At 49.3% G+C, this 13,235-nt stretch overlaps 1 protein-coding gene across 4 annotated transcripts in view; it reads right to left on the reverse strand.

Moving 5' to 3' along the window:
- The window catches only part of AR (androgen receptor), a 45,817-nt gene that overhangs the window by 9,339 nt on the left and 23,243 nt on the right, over positions 1-13,235 (reverse strand). For all 4 annotated transcript variants that reach the window (XR_006181528.1, XM_042886359.1, XM_042886361.1 and 1 more), the window contains exons 3-4: positions 6,985-7,101; positions 1,184-1,471 (exon numbers count right to left, since the gene is read on the reverse strand). Coding sequence is in view for 3 of the 4 variants with exons in the window: in XM_042886359.1 (XP_042742293.1) it covers positions 1,184-1,471; positions 6,985-7,101 (405 nt within the window). In the remaining variant the exon portion in view is untranslated. The remainder of the gene's footprint in view (positions 1-1,183; positions 1,472-6,984; positions 7,102-13,235) is intronic.

Here is a 13,235-nt window from a genome sequence, read left to right on the forward strand (position 1 = left end):
TCCACCTGCACTGCTTCCAACACATCACTGTCCTCTGTGCCCATCTGGCATCGGGCCGCTCCACCAGCCTGCAGATCCCAGGGCAGAAAGCACCTCTGCTGCATCAGGGCACGGGCAGCTTCAGGAACTTCTGGGCAGCAGATCATCCCTGGTACCTGTCAGGATGCTACAGGTTGTGGAGAGGTGGGGAGCTCTGCTGGCTGCCTGCACCGTCACCCACAACCACCAGAGCCACCAACCGCTCCTTGTTCATGGATGACCTCCCCGCAGAGCAGCCAGAGCGTGGCAGGAGCAAAGGAACCACGTAGCCATAGCCTGGAGCACAGAACAGCAACAATGCCATCATTGTTTGCTCCTTCCCCGGAAAATATCACGAGGGTGACTAAGTGGTAAACTTGCTGTTATTACTGCTGAGCTCTGATGTCAGCATGTGTCACAGGACCACCAGGAGAAAGCTGTGGATAACAGATCAGCAGTGCCTCAGCTTGGGGTCAGTGAAGCTGATAGGAATGGCAGCAGTGAGCTGCTGGGGCTCCGTGCACTGGGGCACACAGCGGTGCTGTCAGCAGTTTTAGGAGAACGGCCAATGCCAGGGGTGAGCTGCGAGAGCATCCCCACACACAGCACAGCTGTGCAGAGCTCTGATGGAGGCCAAGGGCACCACGGCCCCACAGCAGTCCCAGTGCCTGCAGATAGGGCCATGGCCACACGAAGACTGCCCAGCACCCACAGAACATAATGTGCAGGTGCTTATCTTCTGTTCAGAGAATTCTGCAGGTTTGGTTCAAAAAGCCCTGGAAGTGGTGCAAAACCACTGCAGTGAGAATGGAAAGGAAGCAGGACCCTGAGACTCTAATTAACTGCGTCCCTTCACAGGTGGTGGGAAAATGGTGCATGCCCATGTGATGCCATGTGCCAGGGCACCGCCAGCACAGACAGAACCCGAAGGCCTGAGTGCCTTTACTGTCACACCTTGGCCACCTTTCCCATGAATCAGCCACCAAAAGACAAATCTGGCTTACAGGGAGGTTACAGGGACAGACACCTCATGGGAGCACTCCCCAGGAAACGTGGCTCTGCAGTACAGGTTGCAGACCACCCCTGTGAGCCCCCCATTGAGACACAGCAAACGGCGAGCTGTTGGGATGGTGGCAGAGCTGGGACCTGATCCATCTGTCCTCACCTGGCAAAGCCTTTGCCCACTTGACGACGTAGACCAGCTGCCTCTCCCCGAGTTCATTCAGGCTGCTCAGCAGGTTGGAGAAGGAATCTGGCTGGCTGTTGTCGTGGCCGGCACACACCACAGCGGGCTCGATGGCTTCCAGCACATTGAGGAAAATGGGCTGGCACTCAAAGCCATTGACATGTGTCATCACCATCTTAGGAGCTTGCTCCTCTGTGGGGCTGGACGAGCTGGCTGCCTCGCCTTCGTCTTGTGTCTTCAGGCTGCCCAGCTTCTTCAGCTTGCGGGCTGTGGAAAGGACAAACTTTAGCACAACACTTAAAAAAACTTAAGGTTTCTTGGCTCCTAGTTCCACCAGGTTTGTCGGTTTTAACAGCAGAAGTGAGAGTGATGAGCCGTAGCAATGCACACAGCATGGGCAGCGTGGGGAGAGCAGAGCATCACAGGCAACACGTATGGACAAAGGGAAGTGCACACTGCACAGAGAAAACCATTTGTTCATTAATCTTACATGGGAAAAACAAGCACCATTTACATCCGCAGCCACAACTGCTCTCATACTAACCCCTGTTTAGAAATGGAGAAGAAGAACGGGGAAAAGAGAAGAGGATTGACTCAAGTGGGGATCCCATCAGCCAGCAACAAAAGGAATTCCATGCAGTGAGCCCACGGGGTCGGGGCTGCAGGCAGCAGATGGACAAAATGCTCCGGTTGTGGCGCACCAGCTCTGATCTACAGTGCTGCTCTGGGACACGCTGGGAGCTCCAGACCTCTGAGTTCTTGGAATGTTAGCAGCTACCTAACCCAGTGCCTGCAGGACAGTGCTCAGCACAGCGCAGATTGGCAGGCTGCTGAAAGGAACTGCTTTCATACTTCGCTGACTACAAAAAGCCCTAATTAATTAGAAGGGGAAAAAAAAAGCCGATCACTTAATTCAAGCAGAGAATATAACATCAAACCAATTGTCCTTGGGGTTTTGGCTCCCACATTACATGATACTTATCTCAAATTTCCTTTCAGCTGTAATTAGAAAAATAAGCAGCGGAACATAAAAATGTCAGCTGAGAGAGCAACTCTGTAAATCAGCTCAGAACGCTGATCTGTAAGGAACGGCCTTTGGATGATCTGCCGCGATTAAGGCAGGCTGCTCTGCAGAAAAAGGAGAGGAAAACTAATAAAATTAAAAGAGGGCAATGGGAAAGCAAGGCTACAACGTGGTGTTATGTGCTTCAGTGTTTGTTTGCATGGGGCTCTGGGGCACCTCCATCCACTGCAGCAGAGCCGTCTAATGGCCGCACCGCCTGCAGCTGGGGGGCGATGGGGAACACAGACGTGGGCTTAAGGAAACAAAACCAACCAAAATCCATCTTCCAAAGGCAAACAAGAAGTGCCAGTAAGGGCCTGGGAACCTATAAAGCCAAACTGGTGCTGTATGGAACACATGCACATCCCAGTCTAAATATTGCAATTTTTTTCCTTTTTTTTCTTCAACATTTTCAATTGAATTGCGGTAAGAAAAGAGCACACAAATAATAATGCAGGCTCACAGACCGTGCTCATGAACTCAAAGAGGGGACAGACAGCAGTGAAGTCAGATAATAACTATTCCAAATGGAGGAACCTTATGTTTGTGTACTACAGAGCTCTTATTCCACAGAGGGCCAAATTGCTATTAGCAGATGGAGAAAGGCTCGGAGTTATGATGCAGGCAGACATCTGTGGCCTTCAGTAGGATGCTTTGTGTTGGGAGCTATGGGTCGTCCTCCAAAACCCAGCCCCTGACACGGCCCTGCTGGAACCTTCACGTCTATTTTAAATCTGAAAATGCTGAGATGTGAGCAGGTACCTGGCCTAACACACTGTGCACAGACTGCCTCAGTGCCTCCCCTGAGCAGGAGCCGTCCCAGTGGCGGCTGCTATGCAGTAGTTGCTAGGAACAAGAATTGAAAAGAGAGGAAATGCAAGAACACCAAAAATAGCCGCCTCTTTGAGTGCATCTCTGAAATACACTAAGAGCATTACGAACATCTGATGTGGGATTTCTCTCCCCTAATTTTAGACATCTCCAGTGCTCATTAATGCTGTTACTTCCTTGGTGACTGTGCAGCAAACAGATACCCAGGTTTGATTTCCTCTTTAAGGACATCTGTTCTCTTACAACTCTGTCCCAGGACAAGCCAAGGCAGGCAGAAACCTTCTGTACACAGGGTGTGAAGCTCTGGGCTTTCTTAGGGGGCACATCCAGCTCAGAAGCCTCAGCTCGCTGTTATCAGCTCAGCAAATCACACATGCAGCGCATCTGAGGTTCTGCTTTGTTCTTTCACTTATAAAGCATGTTATGAACTTGAGAGGAGGGAAAAAAACCACCCCTGGATGACTATAATTACGTAGTATCACGATAAAGCATTAGTCATTGCAAAATGACAGCGGAGTCCCTTATATAGCAATTAAGGAAGTTCCACACCTTTTAATGAAGCGAACTTGGCCGGCTCTCAGCCAGGACTTGCTGGAGAATTGGCTGAGGAGCTCTGCATTACCAGCACTCGCTTCTCACAAGTGCTGGGCCAGGGAGCAGAGCGCTTTTCTCCAGGCAGGTCCTGGAGGTCTCGGCGGCTCCAGGCACTGTTATCCAACTTCAGCTTTGGGCAGAGCAGCAGCAACCAACACAGATCTCACCAAAACCCCATCCCGTCAATCCTACCACTATTCTTTCTGGCACAGTTTTAAATTTGGATAATTTTAGTTGATAATTACAATAGCACCGGCATAGTAGAGCCATATAAGAGATCTGACTCAGCCTGGCCCACATTAATTAAAAAAAAAAACAAAAAAAAAAAACAAAAACAAAACAAAACAAAACAAAACAAACCAACTAAAATGATATAAAGTCAATTTGTTACTGCTGAAATCACTTTGAATCGCCCAGGTAATACCTCTCAAAAGTAATTACAAATGCTGAAATGACACCAAACAGGGCTGCCCTTATGAGGGTTGCTCTTAACCCGCTCTAGTGAATGTTTACATTCATTCCAGAAAGAAAATGAAACGTTTCTGCCAATTATAGGGCAATGCAGAGATGGGAACATAACAACGAGCCTTAAGGACTGATCACCAAGCAGGTCTGCTGACAAGCTCTGTCTGCTTCCCAGGGAGCAGGTACCCAGAGAAACATCCTGCACTCCCCAGAAAGCTGATGGAGAAACACAAAGCTGAGCACCAGTGCAGCTCAGTGGCTGCAGGACTGACAAGGTCCCCATTCACAAAGGAGAAAATATTGACCCGAGGAGCACCTCAGCACTGCTCTTATCACTGGTGCTGCTGATACGGGAAAGCAGTGTTTGCAATACAACGAAGTGATGGCAAACTTCAAAAAGCACATAAATAATAAAAAATAGGCAATATTCTCTGGCATAAAAACATAATGAATGTTATCTAGATAGCTGTGAAGAAGGCTAAGGGGTTATTATGTCTCAGCCAAAAAAAAAAAAACAAAACACTACAGGGGGCAGAAATTCAGTAAAAGGTGGTTTTTCAGTCAGATGAGCAAACCTGTAATAAAAGAATCCAGTTGCCGGAAATGCAGAACAGGTGAGATGAAAAACCTGGAACGTCTGTCACAATGGTGAGTGTAAGTAACCACCACAACAGCCTGCAAAAAGTGCTAGCACCTCACTGTGCCAGTAATGCTTGCAGTAAGATTGAATATTTGTAAGACAGGAGCTTTTTGACAGTGGTAACCAGAGCTGAACTGGGACTAAGTACAGGTCTGACTCACACCTCGGGCTTCCGCAGGGTACCAGCATATCTCACAGCAGCCTCCAGCCCTGTGGCTGATGACTGGTGGCGGCGTGGAGCTCTGCCCTGCATGGGAGCAGCACAGAGCACAGCGCTGGGATCACAGAGCCACGCAGCAGCAGTGCTGGGAACAGGAGCAGCCCGGGGCCTCAAGCAGCACGGCTGAGATGTGCCAGCAGCCCAAGGGCAGGAGGAGCTTACAGCCGAGTCCTGCTGCCCCTGCAGCCGCATGCTGTGCAGGGTACGGGCATCCACATGCCTGCGTGTGCAGCAGTGCTGGTCCTGTGTGCTTGGGCAGGAGCAAAGCTGCACACCTGTGCAGGTACCTGGAACTGCAGCACAGAGAGGTGCTGGAGGGAGAGAGAGAGAGAGAGAGAGAGAGAGAGAGCCGTGCACCAGGAGGACTGAGCTAACGAGGTGGGCACCAGCGCTGCTTTGGTGGCTTTTTATTTTTTGACTTTCATCTCTCGTTGGCTTTACAGAGTTGGTTGAGAGAGAAGATTCTGTTTAATGGATTTCAGCTTTCAGGTCAGGGTGATCCCAATCAATAATGAAATGCTTCAAAACATTGCCATTCTGTGCCAAAGCAGACAGCCCTAAATAAGGCATTCAGCACATCTTCCTCCCACCATTAAAATACTCCAAGCTGTGGCTCTGCTGGCCATGCCCAGCTCTATTATACCCTGCAAGTGCCTACTAATTAACAAGCAGTTAAACCCAACTGTTGAGAGCTTGGAAGCATTTCCAAACACTGTGGCTCTCCACTGTGGGAGAAATAACTGCGGGCAAACTCAGAGCAGGCATGTTTGCAGCAATTGCCTTTAAGCTGACATTCAAACCAAATGTGAAACAGACTGAGCAGAACAGGTCAGGGTGACCCAAAAAGCTCAGGGAAAAAATTGAGGGAAAAAAAAAGTGAAGGGAGGGGTTCAGTGCTCACACTGCTTCTGCAGTACTGGGAGGAGAGCAGCACACTGCCTGCCCTGCCTACCAGGAGCTGCGCTTCCATCACTGCTTCAGAGTCATTTCCCACCGCTGCCAGCGCGGATGGAGCAGGTGGGTTCCCATCTGCTGAATGCGAGCATGCAGAGCTGCAAGAACGGTCCTGGGGAGAAATAACATTAAAATCAGAGCTCCTGCCTGAGCTGTAGGCCAGGACTTTCCCAGTAGTAAATTGTTCACGCCAACACTGCATCCTCACAGCTCTATGCAGAACTGCACAGCCCAGCAGCACTGGCCCAACACTAACACGCCTGGCACAGCAGGGCTGCCAGCTGTGCTGAGCCTCCCATCCTCTGCATCTCACTTGCGAGCTGTGCTTCCCCTGCACTCAGCTGCCTGGGGTCTCTCCTCCCCAGCGCATTTCTTGGGGCATTTTCCACTTCCATCCTCACAGCAAATGAGCCCAAAACTGAGCCATGCAGTGGTGCTGGGAGCAGCACCTTGAAGTTCCGTACGCTTTTGAGGCAGAAAGAAAGAAAATTGAGCCCAGGACACGCTGAAACTTCTATTTGGCAACACTGACATTACAGGCAATAAAATGGGCCTATTTGCAGGAACATGACACTCACTAGCATAACTGTTTGACATTCTAGGTTTTGGACAGAAAATGGCAGATTTTGTGCCAGTTTTGGTAGAGCTACATGATTGAGAACACAGACGAGCTACAACAACACCCATTCAAATGCTGGGGCTGAATTTCTACAAAGAAAAGCATCCTTTTCCCTACTTCTGCCTGTGAAAAATTGTATTAAAATGGGAGCAAGCTATTTGAAGAGGCTCTGGTCTGGATGAGAACCCAATCACCCGGTTGCTGAGACATTATTTCAGATCATGAGGTTTTAAATTAAGGAAAAGAACACTTCCTGAAACTGAAACACAGACATAATGAAGTTAATGTTTGGGTAGTAGAAACATGCAGCTGTTTCCAGAAGCTCCCAATGGTCCATCAGCCTCACTCCCACATAACCACACAGCAGGAGCCAACAGACACCATCCGTACGTACCTCCAAGAGTCATCCCTGCCTCGTAGCACTTCCGCAGGCGGCAGGATGGGCAGTTTTTCCTCCTGAACTTGTCAATGGTGCAGTCGTTCCGGCTGGCACACAGGTACTTCTGCTTACCTAGAAACACCAGAAGGAATGGCAGATGGGTGGCGGGCACCAAGCAGACCAGACTCAAAAAGATAAACGTGCTCTCGTTGTCTCAGTATCACTCAGCATCCACTGGGCTCACATGGCAGTCAGCAGCAACGCTGGTTTTGCACCTCAGTGCTGAGATGCTTCACTCAGAACCGCCTCTCCTTTCTCACAGCTCTGCAGCCCAGAGTCTGGCAGCAGCACACGGTGCTCAGAGATGACCTCCTAGGATGCAGGGAAAGCTCCCAGCCAGCACAGTGAGCACAGCCATTCCCACAGGGCACGCTGCCTACATGCAGAGCGCTGCCACCAGTGAGCTTCGAGCAGCTGGCACTGCCTTCTGGCCAGAGGAAGAAATAGAGAAAGGAAAGAAGGTGACAGTGTCAGTGCCAACTTCTCAAGTCACCTCAGAAAACTTCAGGTGGAAGTAGGAGAAAAAAAACAACACATTTCTTCAGCTGCTGCTACGGAAGGGGTGCGCTGCCAGATATATGCCTTGGTATAGAGATGCCACCACGCATCTTCATGTGCACTTTTCAGAGGTTGTCTTTTAGAGGAGGAAAATCACTCTTGCGCTGCACAGCACGGTAGAAGTATGTAATGCTATTATGTGATGGAAAGTACAGCGATAATAGCAGAGAAGCAAAGTCTTCGGCTGTGGTAAATGAAGACAAACCCAAACACAGCAGTCATGGACACAGAAACGAAGGTAAAAAGCTGCTTACATTTAGAAGACCTCAGGTAGGCAGGGATCTCCAGCAAGATACCCTCACCTCCACTGCCAGCCCTTAAATGAGGGCTGGGAAGGGGTGGATCCCTGGCTCCATCCCTCCTGGTCACTCAGCAGCATTGCACACACCTGAGCTCCCCTGGATTGGCCCTGCCTTCCCACCAGGTGCTCCATCATTACATCAGGCCATGACTTAGCATTGCCACTACCAATTAATTAATAAATAACAGTTAAATCCTAACAAAGCATAACTAAGGTAAAGTTAGTTTGGTTTGCACATCTTTCATCTCTTGCTTGGCTCTTTTCTTTTGTGACAGCAGCGTTCCCTCCAATGAGCCTTCAGAATGCTGCAGGGACCACGGAGCTGCTCAGGCACCGCTGCACATCTCTGCAGTGTGCAGAATTGAGTCCCTGGAAGGCAGCTCCCTCTCTGCTCACAATTCCCTTCGCAGTGCTGTTTGGGGATGAGTTACTTCTGATGCCCACTCCTGCTAATTGGGCTTGCTGCCTGCAGCTTACAGACTGGTACTGGGGAGCTCATAGCATAAGGAGCTGCTGTCCCAAAGCTCTGCTGCTGTGGGTCTCGCCATGTTAGCACCAATAACTGTATCCTATGGACTGCGTTTGCAGCCATCAGGAGAAAACTGGAGCTGTGTTTGCTGAGATCCTGTACAGCAGCACCTTCCAGGGTGCAAAGAGAATCAGAAGAAGCTACTTTGTGCATGTATCTTAGCTTCACCTTCTCACTTGCTTAGACAGCAGCTACCAGAAATCCAGATTTCAGCTCATTTTCTTCACTGCTACATTTGCTACACGTACCAAGAAGGAACTTCCCTTCCTGACTCTTAATTTGTTTTGGTATCAAGTCTGAACACGTTCACTGGATCAAGATTTGTCTGATATTTTTCATGCCATTCCAAACTCACCTCGGCTCATAATACAAGCCATATGCCTTACAGATTCTGTAGGAGCAGATTAAATGGAAATCAGGCTATATTGAGTTTCAGTGCTATTTATTATCCTGCAAGTGTTTTTTTGTTTTGGTTTGTTGGTTTTTTTTATACTTAAAATACTATTTCATTTCATCAAATATTCATTGAGAGGACGAGGATGAATAATGTAACCATTCTGACACTGCACTGATTTTGGTTCACTTATTTAATGACTCCCCACCTCCCACACACACCTCCACAACGTCTTAACATATGAGAAAGAGAAGAAGTGGCCAATTTCCAGCTACACAGTACTCATAAATCTTATTGGCATCATTTGTTGCTTCACCATTGTTCTCCAGGTTCCAAGAAATCATTAAATCATTTGTTTTCTGCAATCTTGGCAATGCTGGAGCCCACGGAAATTTCCACCCCTCCTACACTGCCCACGACTCTGAAATTGCACATCTGTATCTTCTGGCTGGCACCATCAATCTCCACCTGCAAAACCATACCTGTAACCAGTAATGATCACAGCATCACATGTAAGTAATGGCAAGGCGCAGTGTCACAACAACCTCCTCTCACAGGGCTGTGCCCAAGGGCTGGAACAGCAGGGTACACGTGAACTTCTAAGAACTGTTCCCATTAACAACTGATGATGCCATCCTCAGTGCCTTAGCTGTTAAGGTTGCAGAAATAATGGAGAGAGAGTGCATTACCAACAGCATGTGATACCTTGCTAAACCCTCTCAATACTGTTCTCATCAGTTCCTCCTCTTATTCCCCCCCCCTTTTGCTCATTATCAGTGCTAAGGGCACTCAGAAAGGCCTCGGAAGCAGCTTGCACAGAATCCCATGGAACACAAGCACCATCCTGCCTTTCAGCAGTTCATCGAGGACGGTGAGTAATACACAACTTCAGCTGAAACTGGGTTACTTGGAGTTATTTTTATGCTATAGGAACCGGGTGCTGAGGCCATCCTCTCTCCACTTGACCTCTTTATGTGCTTGCATCAAACAAGAATGGATGCTCTACTTTTGCAGGCATTGGCATGGAGAGCCTGAAGCTGATTTTGCTCTCCTTTCCCTCCAGGATTCCTGTCTCACAGCAGCACCCAACACTGGTAGGCTCTATTGGCCATCAGAACTCCCACAGCTGTCCAACAGCCAGGGCTGGGACCTCCGGGCAGAGCATGGATGCCTCACAGCTCAGCCAAGGGCACGAGGCAGTGCCAGGAGCACCGCATGACCATCCTGCCTGGCTCCTTCCCCTGCCCTGTCTCACCTCCCTAGACTAAACTACAGCATTGTTGCCATGATAACAGCTCAAAATCTTCAAGAGGTCAAGCTCCCCTCGATGAGTTGCGCTTGGGAAGCACAGCAGCAGCTTGCGCCCCACAAGGACAGCCCAGGGCCAGGCCCCATGCTGTCCCAGACCACAGGCAGAGCAGCAGGCCACCAGCCCAAGGCCACTTGCTGGCATGGTGGGGACATGGGGACACACTGGGTGCCGACAGACAGTGAGCCTCAGCACCTGGAGCACAAAGCACAGCAGTGTGCACACTGTGAGATCTCTACCAGTTTTGCTTCTCTGCCAGTGGGCTCAGGGAATGCAAGACTGAAGTCCAGTCAATATGTTGCCCAATGGTCACAGCACGGTGTTTTTGGTGAAACGATGAGAGCCGACTGCCTGGTTCACGGAATCAGCTCTTTGGGACACATACCAATTTTATGTTATTTGTACACACTGAGTCTGGCACTGTTTATTTTAAGCTGTTAGCCATTAACAAAAGGGAAACAAATGGTAATGGAAAGACTGCTCACGCATCTGCTTCTGCTTTGTGTGAGAATCAGCTGCTTGCTTGTCTTGTCCTAACGCCTGGGGACTTAAAGGAGTCCTTTTCCCTAACTGCAAAACCTGGGAGCCTGGAAAACTCCCATCCCAACCATGGGTAGGGTGGACATGGTTTGTAACATGAACCCATGACCCAGCAGAGTCCACATCGTGTCACTGTCCCCCTTAAGGCAGCGTTCCGAGCCCCTGCCCCTCTCCCCACCATGGGGAGCCCAGGGCTGCTGCTGCAGCACCCATGGCAGCTCCTTTTCCAGCCAGGACTGAGCAGTGTTTGCCACAGACATGAGCTGCTGTAATTAATTAATAATAAGCCACTATTAAAAGACTACCTTTGCAAAGTAGTTTTCTTAATATTCACTCATATTTACCACAATAATGAAGAAAACAAAAACGTCCACCATGATGCAGCACAGACCTCCAGCTCCCTTCTCTCAGGGCTGTGATTCCAGCAGCCTGAGGGGACCTGGAAGGTATGCAGGCTCTACATGGGGCTGCCTGCTGGCAGAGCTGGAGGGAAGCCCTTCAGGGAGCCAAAACCAGTGGTCTACAAGTGAGAACATTCACCAGTCAGATAGGCAAGCACGGAAGCTGCAGGCACTGGCAAACTATCAGCATGTGGAGGTAACAGCTGAACTTAGGAGGCAGTCCAGTGAGAAGAGGGCTGCAAGATGAGGCTAAATGACAAGCCTTAAAATCAAACAGCTCTAGGACTATGCACAGTTAAGAAGGTATAATTGAAGATGCTTAAATCCAGCAAGAAATATTGGATTGTTGCTAAATGATGTGTAGTTGTTTGACTCCTTGGCAACAAGATAAATCCGTGATGCTCTAACTCACGCTGGCCTGAAGTTAGCCTCTCTCAAGCTCCACACAGTGCCATGCCTGACTGCTCCTAGACTAGAGCAGAGCTATCAGTTTGCTTCAGACTTCACACAAGCTGCTGGCTAGCAGACTTATGCAGAGCAGTCACCCAGTGGTACTGGTGCCGGACACCCATGGGAAGCCCTGCACTGGGCTGCTAGGATGGCAAGGGGAGAGCAGCAGAAGTGTCAGCAGTGCCTGTGATTTCACCTTCCACCTTCTTCTTTTTCCATTGACTTTTAAGGGTAAGAACACTCAAAGGGTCACGAGAAACCAAACACTGAGGCAGTAACATCATGGTGTTGTAGACTATTGCGGACCCAAATCCTTTGCATAACGTCACATTGGCAATGAGAAGAGATAATTGTAAAATACAGTGATGAAAGCTGTTCATTTCAACTCACAGCTACCTCAAAAACTGGCAAGAAACTGTTGTTAGCTCTGATACATTTCTCTGGTGAAAGGCCAGTCCTTGCCAGGTCAACACATGCACAGTGCACAAAAGGCAATGACCACAGACTGCAGAGCAGCCTGGCTCTGAGTCCTCTGGGAAATTTGCCAAATCTGATTTGGGGTTTGTTTGTTTGTTAATGTAGCTCACTGTCCCATCAAGAACGCAGCCTGTGGAGTCACAGTCCTTGTACAATCAACAAATGTACAGTTAGCAGAGTGGCGTGGTTAGGCTGGTATTTTACAGGTTGTATAACTAGAAAGATTATCATGGTGGAAAGAGATAATCAAAATGAATGAAATTAAATGAAATGTGCACCCATGTCGTAGGCTTGCAGAAAAAAAAACTCCAAAGGGAGGGATCTCCAGAAAGAGATCCTTTCCCAGTGGCAGTCCTTAAATGGGGTCCAGGAGAGGTGCAGCCAGGCTCCAACCCTTCTGGTCACACAGGTGAATTGCTTTCACCTGTGCTCTCATGGCTGACTCAGTGCTTGCCTCAGGTGATCAATCAGTGGTTCAGGCCGTGACTCAACAGTTCCCATTACAGTCCTGCAGTATCACACAGAGGCAGCTATTTCACTGGCCAAGATGGCCATGAGCCCTCCTGCAGTCCTGGGGGCATGAGGAAGGTTCTCATTTCTCAGGGACGCGAGCAGAGTATGGAAAAGTAACTCCTTTCCTGGATGGGATGGGATGGGATGGGATGGGATGGTACAGCAGGAACTCCCGAGGGAAATACCTGAAGAAAATCTCAGTTCTGTTCTTTCTAATAGTGATTGATTTCAAAGTGTGTTGTGTTTGGAGCACTTGTCTGTACCAGGACCAAAGCCTCTGGCTCACAGAGCCACCTGAATCGTGCAGAGCGATGCCCCTCCTATTTGCGTTAGGATAAATGAAATCTGCACAGGGGTGGATGTGCCTCTTGTTCACCAAATCTTCGGTTCTGTAGGCGAAAGAGGAAGGAGGAGGAGCCCGCCATGGGCTGAGGCTGTGCCTGGCAGCAGTGTGCAGCAGAACTTGGTGGGGCTCTGAGCCCCAGCCAAAGAGTGGCGACAGACAGGGAGAGGTGAAGGCCATTTCTGACTACAGAACATGAGGCTGTCAGGACTGCAAGTGTGGAAAGTCCACATCAGAGCTGGAGAATCTGCAGCAGCGGTTTTAGAGCTTGCCTATATTTAACCTGGACAGCTTGAGAGAGGCTGTGAATCAAAGCAGCTGACAGAAGGAGACCAGGAAAATACTCCCTTCCCTTCCCTTCCCTTCCCTTCCCTTCCCTTCCCTTCCCTTC

This window comes from Lagopus leucura, unplaced genomic scaffold, assembly GCF_019238085.1.
Source record: "Lagopus leucura isolate 7727_CA_CO unplaced genomic scaffold, USGS_WTPT01 Super-Scaffold_100057, whole genome shotgun sequence".
Classification (NCBI taxonomy): Eukaryota; Metazoa; Chordata; class Aves; order Galliformes; family Phasianidae; genus Lagopus; species Lagopus leucura.